We start from the raw sequence: 22,471 nt of genomic DNA, 5'->3' as shown, positions 1-22,471 counted from the left end.
CACACTCACACAGTGTTTCCCAACCCACAAACAGCCAAGAAAATGTGATTCAACACAACTTTGTTTCCCTGAAACAAAATCAATCACACAGTTACACAAACTCACGTTCACTCGTGTTTCCCTGTGTTTGAAACCGGAGCTCTAGATACCAATTGTTGGTGCACAAAGAATAAAGATGGTGACAAAGAGAATAACGGCGCAAAGATTAATGAGAGAGAATAAAGTTGTTGTTAATAAATGATACCTACTACAAGGCTATTTATACAAAAGAAAATTCTTGCCACATCAGCCCTAATAACGTAAACTTAGTGAACAAGTCTAAAGGTACACATAGTACAAAACTAACAAATACTAAAGTACCCTTACTAATAAACAGCTATGCTAATGGGACCCAGAAGATAACATCTTCTGAGTAACCATCAGAAGATCAGCCCACATCAGAACTTCTGATGCTCATCTTCTGAATATTGAATTACTCTTCAATACAATGGACTCTCTTGCCTAGCTGCTACTGTCAATATCTCTTTTCAACAACTCTGCTATATTTTCTTTAACATCTTAGCCTGAACAATTTGTAAGATAGAATGATCCTATTGCGGTCTCTCCCTCTACTCCAAACTCAACTCTTGTTATGGATAGTCATTCTCACGGATTATACGCGTTATTTTTTATAGTAGTTCGGTTTTGTTCTATGTGCGAACACCAATATGAATATTAAATTGAAAACAGGCTGACATTAGATGAGCCATAAGCCCAATATGTTGCATATTAAATTTTAGTTTAAATAATTTTAAAATTAAAAAAAGAGTTAATTCGTCTATGAAAAAAATAATTAAGAAATTTCAACTTCTAAAGCGAATCTTTCTACTATTACTAGGAGGTTTTATATATTTAACCTAATAAAAAAACTTAAATAAATACATGAGTGTCTGTGTCTAATTCAAACCCTGCACACTCCTTTTTTTTTTTCTCATTTATTTATGCATGTATAATAGTATGTAGAATACCATATTAATATCAAACTAATAATAAAAAGAAAAATACATGATCTGATTCAAACATATATGAGTGAATTTTTTGTTTTCTCAAACAATTTTCAACTCAAGGTTTGTACATCCAGCTTTAGCCTTGTGTTTTTGGAATAGATCTCTAAGTGCTTCAACAAACTCACTATGTACTTTGGTAACCTAAAAATACAAGAAAAGAAAGATAAATTAATATGCATGCATTGATTATGAACATATGAACAATTGAGTACTATTATATAAAACTCATACCTGTTCTGTTGTTGGTTTTGGATTCTTCTTAACATGAATAGGTCTACCCACCACCACATACAATGGATTCTTGAATGGTATATGAGATCTATAAAAGGAAAATAAGTTAAAATAAATATATTAATCATATATGTTAAAAATAAAAGGGAACACAAAGGTTAAGAGATGCAGAGAATGAGAATGAAGCAATTTGACTAAGAAAATGAAGGAAAATTTCTTTGGCCACCTCCCTATGGGGGTCACCCCCAGCGAAAATACCAAAATACCCCTGCTTCGGAAGTTCATTTCCGAAAGCGTTTTTTTTTGAAAAAATTGACTTATTTCGGAAGTTCATTTCCGAAAACATTATTTCGGAAGTGAACTTCCGAAATACCGCGATTTCTGCAGATTTATCAAAACACTCCCCCTCCCCCAATCATTTACCCTAAATCAAAACAAAAAGTGGCAAAGGCGAAAATTTGTGCAAACAGAATTCCAAAGCTGCATCAAGGCTCCAATCACACTGCTAAACAACATTCAAAAGCCCTCAATCCTAACACTTTGTAAGTTTTGAAATTTTTAGATCTATTATTGAAATGCATGTTATTTAGGGTTTTAATTGCATAAATGATATATGGTTAGGTTGTTAGTAGTATTTAGGTTGTTTAGAAGCATTTTGATTTGGTTTGAAGTTTGGTTTAGGGTGGTTTAGGGGTCTGCCATGGAAGTTGCAGAAAAGTGCATCGCAGGGGTGTTTCGGAAGTTCATTTCCGAAAACACCTCCCTCCCAGTTTTCGGAAATGAACTTCCGAATTGTATCAGAAGTTCAAATTTTTTTGTTTTTTATTTTGTCTCGCATATTAATCGATTTCAACTGTTTACAGGAACATGTCAGACAACCAACAAGCACGCAGGACTGCGTCTTCTAAAGAGGGCGCTAAGGGAAGAAAGGGTTCTTCAAAGAAGGAGGTGAAAGAGGTGAAGGAGGTGAAGGAGGTGAAGGAGGTGAAGGAGAAGAAGAAGCTTTTGACTGGTTCTGCTTCTCGTCCCCTGGGAGTCCATGGCTCGGACGCGCAGGCTCAGCCTTCAGGCGTGATCAACGCTGATGGTTCTGATACTGAGTGGGATGAAGATTTGTATAATTATCTTCATTCGGAGTTCGCTCGTCGAGAAGAATAACATGTTTTTATTTTGTTTGATGTGTATTTTGTAACGCTCGTCGGGCAGAATAACATGTTTTTGTTTTGTTTGACGTGTTTTGTTTTGTTTTGTTCGGATTTCGGATTGTATCGCACAATGTTTTTGTATTGGATTTATCATGTTAATAAAAATACGTACTACTGTAAGTAACAAATGATGGAGGAGGTGTAACCGGGGTCGGAACATATGACGGAGGAGGTGGAATTTCGGAGGAAAAAGAACCGGAGGTACGTCCACCGCGAGACAAAGGAGCCAATCATTGTAAGCTATAGTTTATCATTATCATCTGGGGACGTCATTTCTAAAAAATCAAGATTAAAAATAATAAGATTTTTTTCCCAATTTTTTGTAATGACGTCCCCTGATGATAATGATAAATTATAGCTTACATTGATTGGCTCCTTTGTCTCGCGGTGGACGTACCTCCGGTTCTTCTTCCTCCGGACATCCACCTCCTCCGTCATATGTTCCGGCCCCGGTTACACCTCCTCCGTCATTTGTTACTTACAGTAGTACACCTTTTGAAATTTGGAAGCCTTTTTTTCTCCCCACCACTCTCTCATCCCCACCTACCCGTGTTCAACAATATATATATGTAACTTTAATTTTATGTAATATTATCGTTGTAATATTCACCCGATTAAATAAAGCGAATTGTTGTTGTTTTTCATTTTATTCTGTCCAGACATATTTTCGGAGGTTCATTTCCGAATTCTCCAAGGGGGTGTGTTCGGAAATGAACTTCCGAAACACCACATTTTCTGAAAATGTAACTTTATTTCGGAGATGCATCTCCGAAATCAATATTTTATATTAAAAAACACACGTTTTCGGAGATACATTTTCGAAAACACCTTTTTTAAGAAAATAAGTACAGTTTCGGAAATGAACTTCCGAAACAAGGGGTATTGTGATAAATTCACCAGGGGTTGGCAAGAAAGTTAGGAGGTGGGTGAAGAAAAATTCAAATGAAGACTTACCCGAGTATTCCCCAAAATATTATTGGATTAATCTTGATAAATCTCGTAAGATTATGAACTAACTTGGTAGAAACTTTCCACCACTTATAAGTATTTGTCTGTCACCAAAAAAAAATGCAAATCAATGACATCTAATTTATCTAGTTGTAGGATAGATTTTCTAATAGTAAAGAAGTTTTCAATTTAATCAACTATCAATAATCCAAACTTATGTGGTTTTTGAGGGTGTACAAGTGGTACAAGACTTAACATTTAACATAATTAAACAATAATTAAATAAGACTTTACGATATTTGTCATGGTAAAATCTAAGACAAAATAGAATTTATATTTGCTTTCTCACAAATAGAATATTAATATCACTAATCTATACAGAGTTTCCAAAATCTTAAATAGTCATGTTTGGAATTTTGACGGCAACTAAGGTCATCATATTAAATTAAAACTTATGAGACTTATTGAGATAATGACTTATTTGATGTTAAATTAACATAACTAATATTAGTAATTAACTTAAATTGCATTTTGATTTACTTAAGAATAAAGTTGTTCAAAGTTTTTGAAGACACTGTATAAGATAATTACGATTTAATCTTAACAAAATAATTTGAAGTCATATTTAACTATAATTTAATTTTGACAAATTCATTATAAAATCCTATTTAAATATAATTTGATTATGATAAATTTTAACTTCTATGCAGTAGTCCGCGATGCACATCCTGAAAATGACGTTCCTTAAGAACATAATTTGTATTTGACTTCTTACTACATAGTCTTAGGTAAATACTCAAGTATCCTAGAGTATTGTTGGATATATATTATAATATAATTATTTAACGATAAATTATTTTTAATATTTAATTACCTTAAAATAAATTTAAATTTAAGTTTTGATAAACATTTATAACTTTTGTTATGAGTCTCTTCGGGTTCCCCACGGCCTCCCTAATGTTCACGATGGCGTGTTTGGTTTGATTTGGAAGATGGAAGTCTCGTTCAAGATAAAAGCTTTTGGTTGGAGGCTTTTCCGTAATAGGCTTCCAACTAAGGACTTATAGGTGACTAGAGGTATTGTTCTTCCTTTAGAGAATTTATTATGTATATTTTGTGGTAATTATTTGGAAAACATGAATCATCTCTTTTTTAGTTGTGGGGTAGTGAAGAAGATATGGTGTGAAATAGCGTTTTGGATTGGTAAAGGGAATAGCTTTTTTGAAGAGTGTTTTTTGAATTTTATGGATTGGCACTCCTTTTTTAGTGGGAATATGGTGAAAGATAGGAAATTGGGTGTAGTGTGGCTTGCTACTACTTGGGCAATTTGGTTGGTTAGAAACTGAGTGTGCTTCCGGAACGATTTTTGGAATGTCACAATACCGTTTGGAACATTAAGCTTTTGGTGTGGAAGTGGTCTTTTTTGAGAATATTACACACCCCAATTATATTTTTTACGAGTTTTGTAAGGAGCCGATGTATTTCCTCTCGTAATTATAATTGGTATGTAATTTTCTTTATCGACTTTCTTACCTCTTGATGTAATCGGGTTGGAGAACCCTTAATTCTCCCGTTATAAAATTTCTTGCTTACAAAGAAAAAGGAAATATTTTATAAGAAATAAACATGATATGTACATCTACAACTCAATTTTATAAAGTTAATTTTTAGAGTAAAAAAATGTATTATGTTTTTTATAAAAAAATCAGCTTTATGATACCAGCCTCAAATAATGGTAATTTTGTTCTTATATGTATTAAAATCTCAAATGAGTACAGAAAAATATATTTCGATTCTATCAATTTTGAGTTTGTTCACAGAATTGTTCGTTAATTGATGATATATGGTCTCGTTAAGATTTTGATCATTTGTAGTTAATACAAGTTGCAAAAGGCACTAATACCAAAAAAAAAAATTGCAAAAGGTACATAAGGTAGAAATTTAGGGCCCGTTTGGTGCGCAGGATAAAAGACATGATATAATATCTATATCATATTTTATCTCAATTCAGTATTTGCTGACACAACAGGATATGATAAATTAATCCTGAAACTTATCCTATCCTGTCTCACTAGTTCAAATTGTTATCATGTTGGGTTAAAATCCGGAAGGATAGAATAAGAAAATGATTTACTAATTTACCCATATAAAATATAATTTAAAACAAAAATTAAATATGATAAAATATAAATAAAAATTAATTTGATATTAAAATAAAAATATTAATAATTAATTTAATAAAATAAAAAAATTAGAATATTTAAAAATAAAATAATTATTAAAATTTTAAAAATATGAATTCTAATTTTATTTTTTATCAAATTAAATATATGTTTTTGCAAGGGTAATTTTGTTATATATATATATATATATATATATATATATATATATATATATATATATATATATATATATATATATATATATATATATATATATATATATATATATATATATATATATATATATATATATATATATATATATATATATATATATATATATATATATATATATATATATATATATAAAACACGCGCGCGAGAGTTAATGATGTTTTTCAAGAAAAATTGATATTATTTACTCAATAGTCAATGAATTTTTTTTTACCAATTTATAAATTTTAAAATATTTTACAAAATAATTTTTAAAAAATATAATTGTTTTATTAGGGTATATATATATATATATATATATATATATATATATATATATATATATATATATATATATATATATATATATATATATACACACACACACACACTATCTGCTATCCTATGTCAACAAAACACATGATAGGATAAGTCTTATCATGTTTGTATCATATCTTATCCTTATCCTGCTTGATATCCTATCCTGCGCACCAAATGGGCCCTTAATGAGAAGTAAATAGTAGAATTTCTTAAAATTATATTCTTAGGTCTTGAAATCTTTTGGAGTTTTTAAAGGGATTTGGAAAACATTTTTAAACACTTTGGATTTGTATGATTTTTACATTGGGAGTTGGAGAGTTTGGAGGACACTTAGGGTATAAAATAAGATCTAGCTTAGTAACTGAAAATTCTATTTTCTAAGCTAAATATTTTGTAATATCTTTTGAAGTATACTTTATAAGAGATTTATTGTCTCCCCCATACGTAGATCTATTTGATCGAACTAGGTACATAATTTATTTGTGTTCTCTTCTACTATTATTTTTGCTGCTTGAAGCCATTTAGTTGGTTATCATTGTTATTTTTCCTCACACATCAAAGTCGACGTGTGCTTTAAATTATTCAATCAGTTATTCACAACCAGTGGCATCCACCATGTGGTTAAGTTTGCAAGTGAGCACCATGAGTTTCAAATGGGACATCGATATTTTTTCAGGGACAATGACTTCGGATTGTGAAAGTTGAATATGAAAGCAATACTAATTCAACAAAAGTGGGTAAAAAGAAGTATTAAAGGGAGAGGCATTGATGTTCGCAAGCCTTATATAAGTTAAGAAGATCGAGATGGTGGATAAAACTAGAAATGCCATTATCTTGTGCATCAGAGATAAAGTATTAGGGGAAGTTGTAAGGGAGAAGACTGTGGCTGAGATGTAGGTCAAACTTGAGTCATTATATAAGACCAAGTCATTGGCTCAAAAATTGTGTATGAAATAACAATATTCTTTTTGTATTGTGCAAAATAAATCTATTATGGAGCAGCTGGAAAATTCACAAGATCATTAATGAATTGTAAAATGTACAGGTAAAAATTGAAGATGAAGATAATGCCCTATTCTGGTTAAGATCATTACTCGGATCTTTTAAGTACTTTAATGATGTCATTCTTTATGGTAAGGAATATATTACACTTTGGATGAAGTCCAAAAGAATTTAAGATCAAAGGAGTTATCAAAGTTGAAATATTTGAAGGTTTAGCATAATGGTGAAGGATTAAGTGTCCCAAGAGGAAGGAGTGAGAGTGGGAGAAATCATAAAGGAAAAATATAAAGTTCAAAGTCCAAGTCTTAGTTTTTTGATAATTCAAAGTTTAAATCTTTCAGTTGTCACAAAACCGATCACTTCATGAAGGATTGTCTGCAAGAGGGTTATTCAAGGGTTGGTTCACTAGTGGTAACAAATTGAGAGACAGAGAAGAGTTAGGTTATAAAAGAATATTTTGAAACTTTAGATCTGAAAGAAGGTGGAGTCGTTTAACTAAAAAATAGTAAGGTTTGCAAAGTTCATGGTATTGGTACAGACAAACTGAAAATGTTCCAAGACCGTGAGTTCCTTCTACACAATGTGATGTTTGTTCTCTAACTTAAATGCAATTTTTTGTCCATAAGTACCTTTGATGATCTATGCTACTGCGTTAGAATTTAATGTGAGGTGTTGAAAATTTTGCATGGTGCATTTATAGTGGCTAAAGGGTTCAAAGTATGTGGGTTATATATTTTGGATGGTTCCATTCTTATTGGTCATGCACTAGTAGCTAATCAAGATATTCTTGATAAATCTAAGTCGTAGCATTCGAGATTAGTATCTATCACTGAAATAGGTTTAGTTGAACTTGTTAATTAAGGTTTTCTAGAAAGTGAGAAATTAAATAAATTAGAATTTTTGCATTCCAAGAAAATAACACAAGGTGAAGTTTGGAAATATTGTGCATAATTTTAGTAGACCTTTTGAGTATGCTCACTTTGATTTATAGGATCCGAAAGAGGTGGAAACTCATAGGTAGAATTTTATTTCCTCTCTATTATTTATGAATTTCAGAGCTTTGAAGTTTGCGCATATCAAATAAGACAAACTTGATGCTAAGGTTGTGAAGTATATCTTCATTAGTCCTAAAGGGGAGAACAGTTATAAACTATGGAAGTTGGATCCCGAGGATCATAATTTATTATAAGTAGGGATGTTACTTTTGATTGTATATGTATGGGGAATGGGGATGAAGTGAAAAAAACTGAAGGTTAAAGAATTAGAATTTGAGATGGAGGTTTCTACAAGTGTGACTATAGACGAGGAGGTAGTTGAGACTCTTATTTCTAGAACAATTGAATGGAAATATATAATGTCTCATAATTATCACTTACCTCGCGAAAGATTTAGGAGGGATATTTTACCATCTAAAAGGTATGGTTATGTTGATTTTATTTGTTATGTTTTGAACATTGCTGAAAGGTTTCAAGACTCAGAACCAAAGATATTTAGAGAAGCGACCAAAAGCAAAGATAGTCAAAGATGATTGTTGACAGTAAATGATGTAATGAATTCACTAATCTAGAATTGTACTTGGGAGCTTGTGACACTACCTAAGAAACAAAGGGTGATTGTATTCAAGTGGGTCTTCATGAAGAAAGAAGATATTCTAGAATGCAGGATGCTAAAATCTTTAACTCTCCTTTGGGCCATCATACAAAGCTTTAGGTTAACCAATGCCCTCAAATCGAGAAAAAGAATAAGATAATGGAGAGTACTCGTTATGCAAAAGGGACTCGAAGAATTATGTATGGTGTGGTTTGTAATAGATTAGACATATCATATGCAGTCAACATAGTAAGTCAATTTATGAAAATCTTGGTCAGGTTTATCATGAAGCTTTGAAGCGGGTGTTGAGATATTTTAATGGTTCTCTAAATGGTGGTTTAAAGTACACAAAGTCAACTCAATAGGAAGACACTTTGGAGAATTGTTTAGATCCAAACCATGCAAATAATGTGGACACCATAAAATCGCTATAAGGTTTTGTGTTTATGTTGTTTGTGATAACTATAAGATGGAAGGCATATCAGTAATCAATGGCCGTAGTATCTAATACTCAAGCAGATTCAAGAATGTGTGGAGATAAATTGTGATAGTTAGAGTATCGTTCACTTGGAAATCATAAAGATTATCATGAGAGAACAAACACATTGAAATCTGTTTACACTTTATAAGGGACAAGAGTGAGTTAAATGAGATCCAGGTTTAGAGAGATCCATTAGGCTAAAGTATAACAAATATATTCACCAAATCATTGCCAAGATCAAGGTTTAAAAATTGCATGAACTTGATTAACTTTGTTGAAGAGTCATTCAAACTTTGGAGATAACAATAAGGTGGTTGGTGGTTAAATTGACATCACCATTTGTTTAAATTCAAGGTTGAGAATTGTTGTAATATGTCTTAAAACTGCAAGTGAGTAAAAATATTTTGGTACCGCCAATTTTCAGACTTGTACGCAGATCCATTTGTTAATTGGTATTTTCTTTAGCCTGTTAGGGTTTTGGAAATTATAAATATTGTTCTCTCATTTATTTTTAAGTCAAGTTGCGGAAGGTGAATAAGGTAAACATTCTGGTGACAAGAAAATGGTAGAAATTCCTAGGATAATATTCTTGAAGTATTATTCTCACTTTTAAGGCACAAATTTTCTGAATTCTCTACTCTTCTATTCTCCTTCTAAAACGAGTTTTATTCACTAGACGTTGTCTTAGTGTGCTAAGAGTGAAAAACTTATCTTGAGAGTTGTGTATTTTTCTTGATGTGAATAATTTGTTTATTCAAGAGCTTAGTTATCCTATGCATTTATAATTCACTTGGAGGTTGCAAGCTAAACATGTAAACAACTTGGTGTAAAGAATGTTGTTGGGCTAAATCTGTGTAAAAGTTCAAGTTGTTGCAATTAAACATTGAGATATGTAGAAGGCTGCGTGGTTTAAGACCTAACAAGTATAATCTTTGATGTGATCTCTATATCTCTATCTCTTTTATTCCAGTCTTTTAATTTTTCCGTTGCCTGATTATTTGGTTCTACCCCTTTCTCTTAAAATAAATAACTTAAAATCAACTTTTGTAAAAAAAAGTATTTAAAATCCAAATATCACAATTCTCTCTCTTTTGTTTGGATTCGTTTGTTTAACAAGCTCTTTTTTCAATGAATGATTTAAGAGTATCATCATCCTCAACACCTTCAATCTTTTACAATAATTTATGTGTTATTACCTTACTTAAAACTTAGCATATATCATACTCATATCAAGCACCTTTCCATTGACATTGATTTTATGGGTAATAAAGAATTTAGCACGAGAAATAATATATACCTGACCAAAGCAGAAAATTGGAACAAGTGGGTGACCCATCTCTATTGCTATTCGAACAAATCCTCTTCTTTCTTTAAGAAATACATTCTACATGCAATTTATATACTTCTTATCAGGAGAAAATTATCAATGGTGTGAATGGTTACTATTAGATGTAAGACCTTACAAGTTTTATAATTTAAGTAATGTACCTCAGAATCATGCTCCATGAAAAGTGTTTCTCGAATTCCACCAGGTACTATAATGCAACTTTGTCCAGACTCCAACAAGGAAATTAAGATTTTTTTCTCCACTGATGTAAAACCCAGCCATGTCCATACTTGTCTCAAAAATGGTATATAAAAAGACTATTCATTCAAAAATAGAGATGAGAACAGTTATTATATTCTAACAAAAAACTTTTGTTAATTAAACAAAATAGTCAAGTAAATAAAATTCTTACCATGCTGCTAACAAGAAATCTTATTTTTGAAATAGGCATGAAACCTACGTTGTCATGAAGTGCAAAGATGCCGAATGGAAAAATTGAATGTGGCTCATAGCCAAAAACTGCATGAAGATTGTGATGTTATTTTTATATCAAAGGTTAAATAAAATTAATGTGAAAGTATTACATGTATATTAGAGCATGAGTTTCAACTAATGGAGAAATTGTGTAAGTTAATCACAGTTTAATTGTGTATAAATAAATAGGGGTTCTATCGTGTAATGGTTTAACCGTACAAAATACATGTATTTAATATCTTTTAAAAATGTCCTGAGGATACTCGTTAGCATGACCCTTATATTTTATATAAAATGATTTATTTGTTGCCTCCTTTTATAAGTTCTACTTAACGTGGTTATGTGGGGGAATTTTAGCCTTAATTATCTTATTAAATATTATTTTCCTTTTAATGTACTCCATAGTTAACTAGTCATCTTCCCCATAGTTGACTCATGTTTGATTGTGTTCATACTTGTCAGACCTTCTATCGAATGAGAAGAATTTGCTTATCTATTAGTCACGTGCCTTCCAATTTCTACAAACTATATAATTATTTTTAGGTATAAACATCAAGTATATAGACTAAGGCACAACAATACTAAAAAAATTCAAATGAATATTTTTAAAGGAAAAAATAACATTAATAAAAAAAGGTAAAATTCCAAATCAAGTACAAAAAGCGGGAAATTAACACTAGATGTACCAGAAGCTACAAAAATTTCGCGTAAAACAAAAGAAATATACAACTACAAGAGTAAAAATAAAAAAGCCACCACAACCCAACTATAGATAAACCACCCTTGAGGAACAACAGCCATAAAGAGGATCAAACTAGAGCTCAAGCCATATGGACCACCAACACCAGATCAAGACCACCAAGGGAAGAAGAAAAGAGACACACATAATCCCAACCTGGTTGAAATCCCATTATGATATTGGTTAATCCACATGATAGGGTTCTGAAGTCAATCTGTGAAGGGGAAAAAGCTCTCTATTGATCTAACCAAAAACTAATTTCAAGCCAAAAATACTTTTCTCCTCCACTTCTTTTACGTTTGTTGAAGAACTAGAAAACAAAATTTCATTTTGTGCCCTCCAAATTGTCCAAACCACGGCGTGCCAGATCATACAAAACCCCGCATAGACTTTTCCTACCACCTAAAAAAAGGAAACTCTCAAAGAGAAGAGTAGGATCCCTAGGAACAATAGTTTGTCACCCCAACCAATTGAAAGTCCTATACCAGACACTATTAACTAAGTCGCAAGTGTCAAACAAGTAGAAGCGAACTCAATGAAGAACACCACAAATATGATATAAGGTAAGTATAGGGTCCACAATTACCTTTCTCTGAATGAATTATCTCTAGAAGAGAGCCTATCGAGAAGAATCTGCAAAGAGAAAACAATCACCTTAAACGGTTTCCAGCTACCCCAAATGAAGGGGAAATACAAATTGCATATGGAGGAGGGTTGACTTGAAAAACTTGAAGAAACTAGAAGAGAATGATAAGAAGTTGACATCGAGAAATTACCATCCCTAGCAAGCTTCCAAGTTCACTTATATTTGTCTAAGGAAAAAATATACCATTGAATAACTGAGAGGAATTCAGCGACGAATAGTTTTGAATGAACAAAGAAAGACCTCATTCACATGAAGTGCCAAATGAGGGTCTCATCTACATACATCCCTACAATTCCCACATTTCCCTTAATATATTCAGTGATCATAAATAATAAATGGAACCAATCCTTAAGGGGTATACTCTCTATCTAAGGGTCAAACAAAAAAGAAGTTTGAAACTCTAATTCGACCTTCGTAGTGATACCATCCACAAACCAATTTGAAATGTCTTCCTATGTAGAACCAAGAAGGGAAACACCTTTCCACCAGGAGGAGGAATTCTATAAGCCTGAGTCTCTACCACCTTTTAAAGAATAGACAATAATCGCACCATAACGAGTGACTAGGATATCATTCCAAATACTAGAGGCACCTAAAATAAGACACCACCTCCACTTAACCAGGAGAGCTAAGTTGACCAAATGAAAATATCTAACCCCCAAGCCATCTTTACTCTTATGCTTACACACATCGACCCAATCGACCCAAAGGATTTTATAATCACCCTTAAATCATCCCCATAAAAACCTTCAAATCTGAACTATTTTCCTCCAAACATTTACAAGCATTTTCCGAAAAGATAGGAATAAAATTTACCTAGAGGCCAACAATAAACTTAAAACCCTTAAGCATAACCTTTATAGTCCAAAAGTTGTCAACAAATGGATCCTCTAAGATAAGGGTATCATATGCATACTAGAGATGATACATCACCAAATATGAGGCTCTTATACTAAATCTAGTGAGGAGACCCAACTTAATGGCCCTACTAACCAAACCACTTAACCCTTTAGCCACTAGCAGGAAGACGAAGGGAGCTAGGGGATCTCCTTTCTTCAAACCCATTTGAATTCTAATCTCTTGAGTGGGGAAACCATTAACCAATAATGCAAGATTCATGTTAAAAACACAGACTCTAATCCAAGACCTCTTTTGAGTTGTCAAGGTAAGGTTATGCTTAGCATTGAGAGAGCCAAAGATGGGCGGGGCCTGTCAAAATTAGGCTCCTCAGAAATCCCTGAAAAATTATTGAAACTTCTTGCCTAATCTCAGACACTCATTCCAACCAAACATCACCAACCTTCAAGGCTTGAATAACATTCCTCCTACTCCTAGTCTTGACTGAAGTGTGAAAGAAATCAGAGTTAGAATCACCTTCCTTAAGCCACTTAAATTTGGATCTCTGGTACAATTTAGAATCTTTGATCCTTAACAAAACCAAAGTTCCACCAAACTTCTAAAAATAGGTATGAATCTCCTCCTCAGATAAGGATCCATAATTAGACATAACATCCAACTTCTTATCTACCTCCCCAAAAGAGTCAATATGAAAATCTAAGTTACAAAATACTTGCTTATTCTATCCTTTCAACAACAATTTATGGGCTTTGAAGTTATTCAATAAAATAAAAGCCTTCCAACTTAAAACAGAAGAACTAACCATGAAGAAAGAACAACCACAATGAGATAACTAATGGTTGTTGAACCAAAAAGGTTTCGGCCCCTAGAATTGATTAGAATACTTAAGAATGACAGGGAAATGATCAAAAACATCCCTAGGGAGATCGAATTAAGTCTTCAACCTCCAAGAGTACAACCAACCATTAGAGGCAAGAATCCTATCCAACCTGCTAGCAACACCATCGTAAGGCCGAAACTAGGAACTTCCTACCTATAAGAGGGAGATCAATCAACTTCATATGAGAAATAAAGTTAGAAAAATCCAACCAACCAACCCCACCGGAAGAAATAGAAGAACCCTTACCCATAACCTTTCACCAAGACAAAAATATAGTTAAAGCCACCTAGAACACACAAAATCCCTCCTCCAAACTTGAACTTACATGAACAATGGTCTGTTCACATAGCCTCTCTATTAGATATGAGATACTTAGAGTAAAAATTTACCACAAAACAGATGGTCTTAGTTGCTCCCCATTCTAAACAAACGCCAAGAAAACCAGGACCTGAGAAAGAAAAAATGATTTATCTTCATAGCTACACCAAATAGAAAGAAGACCCTCGTTACTACCAATAGATGGATTAAAACTCTGGTCACAAAAAGGATTACTCTACAAAGAGGTCACAAGAGCTTCAGAAACCTCAACCAACTTGGCCTCTTGAATAGCCACAAAATCTAAGCAGTTGGCCGAGATAAGATCCCTCACCTTATTTTTCTTAATCATTCCTCTCACGCCTTTAACTTTAAAGAAATATATCAACAACGAATACGACCCCTAGACAACTAAAGGGACTTTAGCTACCTATCTCAAGTTTCTAACGTGGTTAATTTTTCAAACTCTACAACATTACTCAACTAATAAGTACAACCCAACCGCTTTGTTGACTTATGGAGCCTAGATGCTAAAATAATTTGTAAACTACCGGAGATACAAAATAAGGACTTCATGAGGGACAATAAACGTGAACAAAATTGGAGTAGAAAAACCATCTAAACACACATATAAAGAAACCCCCTAAAAACTCAAACCTCCCTATAAAATTAGTGTAAGAACATTATCCTGAAGACAAAAACTAATAAAAGTATGAGATTTAATAGTACTTGAGTCTGAGATAGAGGTGGAAATAAAAGGAGACAACTTATCCATAATAGACACCAAGACTAGGTTGGATGATGAATCCTCATAAGGTGAAGCTGAAGAGAGATTAAACAATATAGACTAATATGTTCTATTAAAAGAGGAAAAAACAATAAATAACATTATTTTGGAAAAGACTTTAAATCTTGTTGAAATTCTGGTGTTTAAATCTCAGATGTCCTAAGAGATGTCGAGACAATGATCTCTAAACAACACACAATGACAAGGTATATAAAGTGCAGTGCAGAAACTTAAAAGAACACAAGTAATTGTTCATCCAGTTTGGTATATAACAATACCTACTCTGGGGCTACCAAGCCAATGATAAGTCCACTATGAAAGTATCAGTTTGAAGTACTATGCAAACAACTTCTAGTTCACACGTAAACAACCTTCGATTTACCGCCTTCTCGCCTAATCACTATCCGTGCTATACTTCTATCTAAGACTCGCCTAGATATGAGACCCTTCTCAATCCCCCTAAATCACAACTGTGATAATCAATTACAAAACTTTAGAAGACACACTTCCATGACACAGTCACTCAATGCTTAAAGGCTTATGAATGAACACAAAACTTACAACTCAATAAAAACATCCAACTCATCTATCAAGATGATATTTGAGAGGCTCCCAATACACAAGACTGCATAAATCCTAACACAAACTACAATGTAAGGTCCACGAATAACTAGGTTTGTTACTTTCTATTTAAAACAATCTTCTGGACTAGATTTAGGCTTCAAACCGCAACAGGGAACTCCAAAAAATACTCCAAAATCTTCTCCATGAAGATAGGGCTCCAATCATTAGTTTCATAAATATTCTCCATATTCAGAAACTAATCAAATATCTTGAAAACAGAGACAACCTCTTATCCCTAAATCAAGCACCACATAGAACCCTACAAGAAATGTGTTCCCTACCCACGTGATGTTGTGACGTGGTAAAAACGTGGCTAGAAATTTGTAGTTGCGACGTGGTTAGCACGCCACAACATCTTTTATGAATAAAATATTAAAGATAACATAAAAATGGGGGGAGTCAGAGATTATTTTTTAAAAATATATATTTGCGACGTGTTAATAATGTTGCTGGTTTTAAATAAATTTTGAAAATAATAAAATCCCTAAAAACGTGATGGAGGAATTTTTGAAAATTTGAAAATTTAGGTTGTGTCGTGGTATACACGTCGCAAATCTTTAGTGGGAATATTCCCTGACCTTGAATTGACTTGGTCTGACTTGATGCAGTGTAATCAATTAATAAAGTATCCGTTGGAAATGTTGTGATATGATTTCCACGTCGCAACTAGCGACATGTTTCACACGTGGCAAACTTCTATCCGTTGGAAAGGTTGCGACGTGATTTTCACTTTGATGGTTTGCGTTATGGAAATCACGTCGCTATGGGCCATTAAATACTACCAGCACACTCAACCAGAGAGACACGCTTCGTTTCTTTCTTCCTTCCACTTTCTTCCAGAAGGAGTGGTTGGAAATGAGCGAGAGAATGATGATGATGATATATATGGACCTTGAGAATTTTTCGGATCCAGAAGACCCTTAGGATTAATTTTATTTTTATTTAAATTTGAAATTGTGTAGGATAATTTAATTTTATGTAATATTTTGTTTATTATATTATAAATTTATTATGTTTTAGTATTTTTTTATTATATTTATAAATTTAATATATTTTAGCATTTTTTATTATTATTATTATTATTTTAATTAAATAAATATTTTTATTAATATTTATTAATTTCGAATTAAAAATAATAATAGTAAAATCTTTTTTATAATAATAATAATTATATATATATATATATATATATTTAAAAAAAAATCACTTTTGTGACGTGTTATACATGTCACTAATTTGTGATATGCCTAACACGTCGCAACATTTAAAAATTAATCAGAAAGGTTGTGAAGTGATTTTCACATCGCAACCTGGTGTCATGTTTTTCATGTCACAAAAGTTCTCCGTTTTCTGTGCCTTCCAGCTTTTTCTGTGCCCTGTCTGTTCCAACAGAAAAAGTGTGTTGGTGTATGTGTATCAAGTAGGGACGTGATTTCCATGTCACTAATTAGTGACGTGGGAATCATGACACAACTCAATTGCCACGCACTCTCAAGCAACATATATGCGCTCGTCCCTAATTCTGTGTTGTGACGTGATTTTGCACTTTGTGGCATGCAATTCACGTCACTACAGAGCTTATTTTTTGTAGTGGAACTGCATAATATTCCAAAATATTCTGCACCTGTAAATAAAACAGACTTCAATAGATTCAGCTGTACTTTAATAGTCACGATGTCGGATGATCTTGCATATGACATCTTTCTTGATATGTCTCTTCAGTTGAAGTGGATAGAACATCTTATCCAACATGTTCCCATAAATTGTTTTACCAAACATAATGTCAACTATAAAATAAAGAATTAACACTTGTTTTTAAAATATAGCTCTAATAAAAATAAAGACTCAATTTAAAAATAGAAAAATAAAATATATAAACTAATAAATAAATGTTATAAATTTTATTTTCTTTTTTGGAAGAAAAGAAAAGTTATAAATTTGTAAGAATTTTTGTTAGCAAGCGGATCTAGTTTCACCAAATGAACTTTATAAATTATAAATTATCGGTTATGTTATATGTTTGAAATTTTGCATTGCCAAGCATAATAAGAAATGATTTAATCCATACTATTTAGTCATATTAACTGTTAAAATAAAATAAAAAGGTTATTTTATTTAATTAAATAAAAATGTTCTTTCTTTAATAGAGTCACAGCTTTTTCTGGTTACAATTTAATAAGAAAGCAAACTTTACGAGATGATTTTGAAAATTTTGAAAAGAATGTAAATAAAATTTAAAGTTTTAAACTTTTAGTGGCCAACAATATATGGTCCCCTCCACTTCATGAATTCTAATTCGAATCAAGGTTAAACATGGAAGAGCCCTACCAAAGATCCATGAAGATCTGAAACATTCTTGGTGCTATCTCTATTTTACCAACAAATCATAAAGGAGAAAAACGTGTGTCCTCATTTGGTTGTACTTAAATCTGCTTGGTAAAGAACTTATCAAATAGTATAAATTATATAGTTGGTGTATTTGATAAATTTTTAAATTTAGAGAGTGATATATCAATGAGTTGTCCCACAAAATTTATTCATGGTGGATTCTATGCTTAAAAGTAGGGTAGATGCTCCTTGAAGCTCTTCCCAATAATTTTCTCGTTCGAGCATTAACACATTCTTGTAGCATTTTGTTCTCCCTCTAAAGATGGTCAAATAGGAAAACTTCTCCTCGTCCAGCAGCGCCAAAGGCAAAGAAAATTGATTCTTGACGAGTATAATAAGTTAAGTCTGATAACTCCTCCTAGCGAGCTTCTTCGAATTTGTTATAGAAGTAAGAATGATTTTCTTCAGAGATAAAAGACCAGAACTCCATAACCGTCCTCAAACCAGAGCGGGCCATCAATGTAGGAGGCAACCCGGTCAAAGTAGGCACACAATTCCCCACGGAACCCTGTTTCCCTAAATCCCACGCTAAAAGCTGGGGACATTTAGCAAGCAACCTCTCCACTTGAAACTCCTCAAGATTAGGAAAAAGGCCTAGGTTTCCTCCATCATCAGACTGTGAGGAACACAAAACACCTTCCATCGTAACCCGATTAGATGAATCCCAAACTTCCATCTGTGCTAGAGTAGACATGCCTTGGGTAACCAAAATAGCATGGCACCTGTAGTCAAAACCTTTCCAATGGTCGTGATATTGGTAACACCGACCAAGATATTGGTAACTCGGGATTTATTCCTCATTTGTTGCATTATTTTCTCACATTGCATCTTATATGCATTGAAAGAACATAAAGGTTATAGAAGAAGTCATCAAAGAGTACCCGACAAAGAGAAAATCCCTTAGTATGCTCACCAACAATATCCTTCCTAGCCTCTTTCGAGCTTACTTCCACCAGCAGACGCGTTTCTATATGGCGTTTAAATTTTTTTCTTCGATGCTGTATCGGGAGGGATAACAACCCCATTGTAACCTAGAGCCCCGTAGAAGGACACCCGCTGCCTCTTCGGAAAGATGTCTTCTTCAGTCAAACATATCATCTTGTAAACATAGGATAGTGATTCAGCCAAGAAGTGACTTTATCTCTAGAACTAGAAAAATATGTATGAACATTTGTAAGGTGGCCCGTGATTTATTTAACATATTAGAGCATGAACGTTTTCATGGTGAGAGTTGACTAGGGAAAACTGATCCTTGAAATGTTTCATGCTATCTGAATAAACATCAAACATCTTGGCACACTATTGAAGACATATTAAGTATTGGTCCTTTCATGAAGCAGTCGAACTATGCTGAGCTTATAGAAGGTGAAAGAAGAGTGTTCGGGTTGGCACGTACCCCTTGTATTCACACTAATACAGGAAGACTTTAACATAAGCATAGCTCACTGTATGCAATTGTGAAGGGGTGATTAACATATTATTAACGACATCAATCTCCAAATTGTTAAAAGTGAGACGTAAACATATTAAGGAAAACACACACTCGTGAAGAGGGATGACACATTTGTCATACTTGTTGCACACCCACTTGTCTTCCTCAAGAATAAGTACTCCCAGTCATATTGAGGTCCCACCTCGATGAAAGCATAATCTACGTCGCCCTCAAAGACAAAATTGGAGGCAGTGTCCAATATCTCCTAATCCACCCATACCGATGAATTGTACCTTTTTTCCTTATGAAGCAAAGTATATGGAATTTCCATTCTAAAGGATGTTGCCAACACATAAAAGGCGAGTATGAATAAATGAAACTCTGATTAAGCATATAAAGGAAGCTCAAACATCAAAGACGTCAAAAATACACTTTCTACAAACTCTAACAGATAAGAAAACGAAAGCAAGAAAATAATATTGAATTTACCTTATAAAAATGGTTTGGTTGCCTATGCAAATTGAGTACCACTAAACGAGAATCACAAATGAACTTGACCAAAGAATTGATGCAGAAGAGCTCACGAGAAAAAGCGAAGTTGGTAAGACAAAAGAGAAGATCTTTTGTAGGTTGCAAATGTCAAAAGGGGGTAAATGATGTTTCAAAAACCTTTTTTGTGTGCCTCAACCACAAAGGACCACATGATCTATTGTGCACTACCAAAGGTTGAGATTTCAACGAAGATTATTCAAAAGTACTGAAGTACCTTAAGGAAAAGGAAGCATCATGGTCAACTAATGTAGGGACATGTGTCAGAGATTCCATGCAAAATGTTACATATTACAAGAAATGCATTTAATGTGCGTGTTCCTGATGGTGGTGACATCCCATCAAGAGCTCTTCATCTCCTTAGGGCCGATCAGTCAGTCTAGGGCATATACGACGTACCCTTGTCCTGCAAAATAGAGACAAGGGCTTGAGGGGTATCTATTTTGTGCCCCTCACAAGGCTCAAGACGAATGCCCAATGACAAAGCGAACGCAAGGAATAGGTGTTTCACCATTCTCTTCCAAGTTAGACAATTCGGCCCACCGAAGCATTACTAACAATCCAAATCGATCAAATGGTTGTCTGCACAAAACGCCACACTCATCGTAGACGATTTTAACTGCTCCCTCTATATAAGAGTCAGGAATTCAAATTCATTCTCACTTTGATATTATATTTTATTCTCTCACTAACTTAAATGGTAAAAGACTAACAAGTCAATTCACCGCACAGGAATCTCATGTCAACCTAGAAAAACACCATTTAATCGTTCAACATCTATTATTTTAAAAGCGTCAAATAAGTATAAAAAAGAAAAAAAGGAGCATGTCCCATGCCATTTCAATAATAATAATAATAATAATAATAATAATAATAATAATAATTATAATAAAAATAATAGAAAAAGTTGAAATGATAAAAAATATATATAAAAATCATTAAAAATTCTATATATATATATATATATATATATATATATATATATATATATATATATATATATATATATATATATATATTAATTTTTTTAGATTAATACAAACCATAAGATTGGTTAGGATGGAAAGCCTCTGCATCCTCCAAGTGAAGCGTGATAGGAAAATAACTGCAAACATGTTTACATATGAATCTGAAATATAAACAAAGAAAAATAGTAAACTTATGCATTTTCCTTATATTACTATTATCATTTCCAACCAAAATTGGAAACCATTAAGGTAAGGAAAATAAGGGACAAAATAAATTACCTGGACAATTTCTGGCCCAATAAACTGTTCTTGTTCACAGGAATCACCACAAACAGTATCATCAAAGCAAAAACCCTGACATGCAAATTACTGTTCCAGTTTAACACCATGAATAAAAAATAATTGAATAAAAATAAAGAAAAGAAGAAGAAATTAAAGAAAACATACAGAAGTGATTTTGAGAGAGGAAGGAAGAAGAGAGTGAAGAGTATGAACACAAGATTGAAGTGAATTGCTCCAACACATAATGCTAATGCAACAACAGATTTGAAAGAGTTACTTGATTCAATTCTCAACACTTTTTCCATGTTTTGGTTTTGTTTTGGTTAATGAAAGAGTGTTTTTTTTTTTTTTTTGTGGTACTAAGACACTGTCTGTACTGTTTTCAGAAAAAGAAAACACACTGTCTGTACTAAACTCCCTCCTGACCAATTTCTTAAATCACTAGGCCATCTTGCTTTTACATATTTATGATTTCTGACAATAAATAATACGAATTTTCTTTTTTGGTATGGTTAGTAACACCACTACTCAATAACATATTAAGGTGATAAAAAATATGAATATGTTTGTTTTGTAGCTACCAATTCTATCTACAAAATATGGATAAAGGATAGTTCAACACATTTCGTAATGTGAAGATAGAAAAAAATTACATTTGATGCACACAAACAAAATATAAACGAAAAACGCATGAAAAGCTAACATAAATTTGAAGTATTCTAGTTAATCAAGTTAATGAAAATTAAACTAATTTGAATGCCCAGGAAAATTAAATTAATGTACCATTAATATTAAAATACTAAAATTAACATTTATTTAATTTTATAGTTTGGCTGTGATGTTATATTAATTATGCTTTATTACACAAAAAAAAAAATATATATATATATATATATATATATATATATATATATATATATATATATATATATATATATATATATATATATATATATATATATATATATATATATATATATATATATATATAAAAAAGAATTGT

General features: G+C 32.5%; 1 protein-coding gene across 2 annotated transcripts; it reads right to left on the bottom strand.

The window, feature by feature from the left end:
* Nucleotides 1-972: 972 nt before the first annotated feature.
* Nucleotides 973-22,002, bottom strand: LOC131631949 (diacylglycerol O-acyltransferase 2D-like). Of its 2 annotated transcripts, none has more exons than XM_058902712.1 (9): nucleotides 21,634-22,002; nucleotides 21,466-21,540; nucleotides 21,262-21,323; nucleotides 10,939-11,045; nucleotides 10,688-10,843; nucleotides 10,497-10,583; nucleotides 3,437-3,534; nucleotides 1,278-1,365; nucleotides 973-1,187 (listed from the first exon to the last, which is right to left on the bottom strand). In XM_058902712.1, exons 1-9 carry the CDS (start codon nucleotides 21,771-21,773, stop codon nucleotides 1,086-1,088), a joined length of 915 nt encoding a protein of 304 aa, XP_058758695.1. In that variant the 5' UTR covers nucleotides 21,774-22,002; the 3' UTR covers nucleotides 973-1,085. The 2 variants fall into 2 exon arrangements, with proteins under 2 accessions (XP_058758695.1, XP_058758694.1); XM_058902711.1 differs by having other exon boundaries at nucleotides 21,262-21,347; nucleotides 21,634-22,000.
* Nucleotides 22,003-22,471: the final 469 nt, after the last annotated feature.

Source organism: Vicia villosa, unplaced genomic scaffold, assembly GCF_029867415.1.
Source record: "Vicia villosa cultivar HV-30 ecotype Madison, WI unplaced genomic scaffold, Vvil1.0 ctg.000888F_1_1, whole genome shotgun sequence".
NCBI classification, from domain to species: Eukaryota; Viridiplantae; Streptophyta; class Magnoliopsida; order Fabales; family Fabaceae; genus Vicia; species Vicia villosa.
This window is presented reverse-complemented; position numbering and strand designations above follow the sequence as displayed.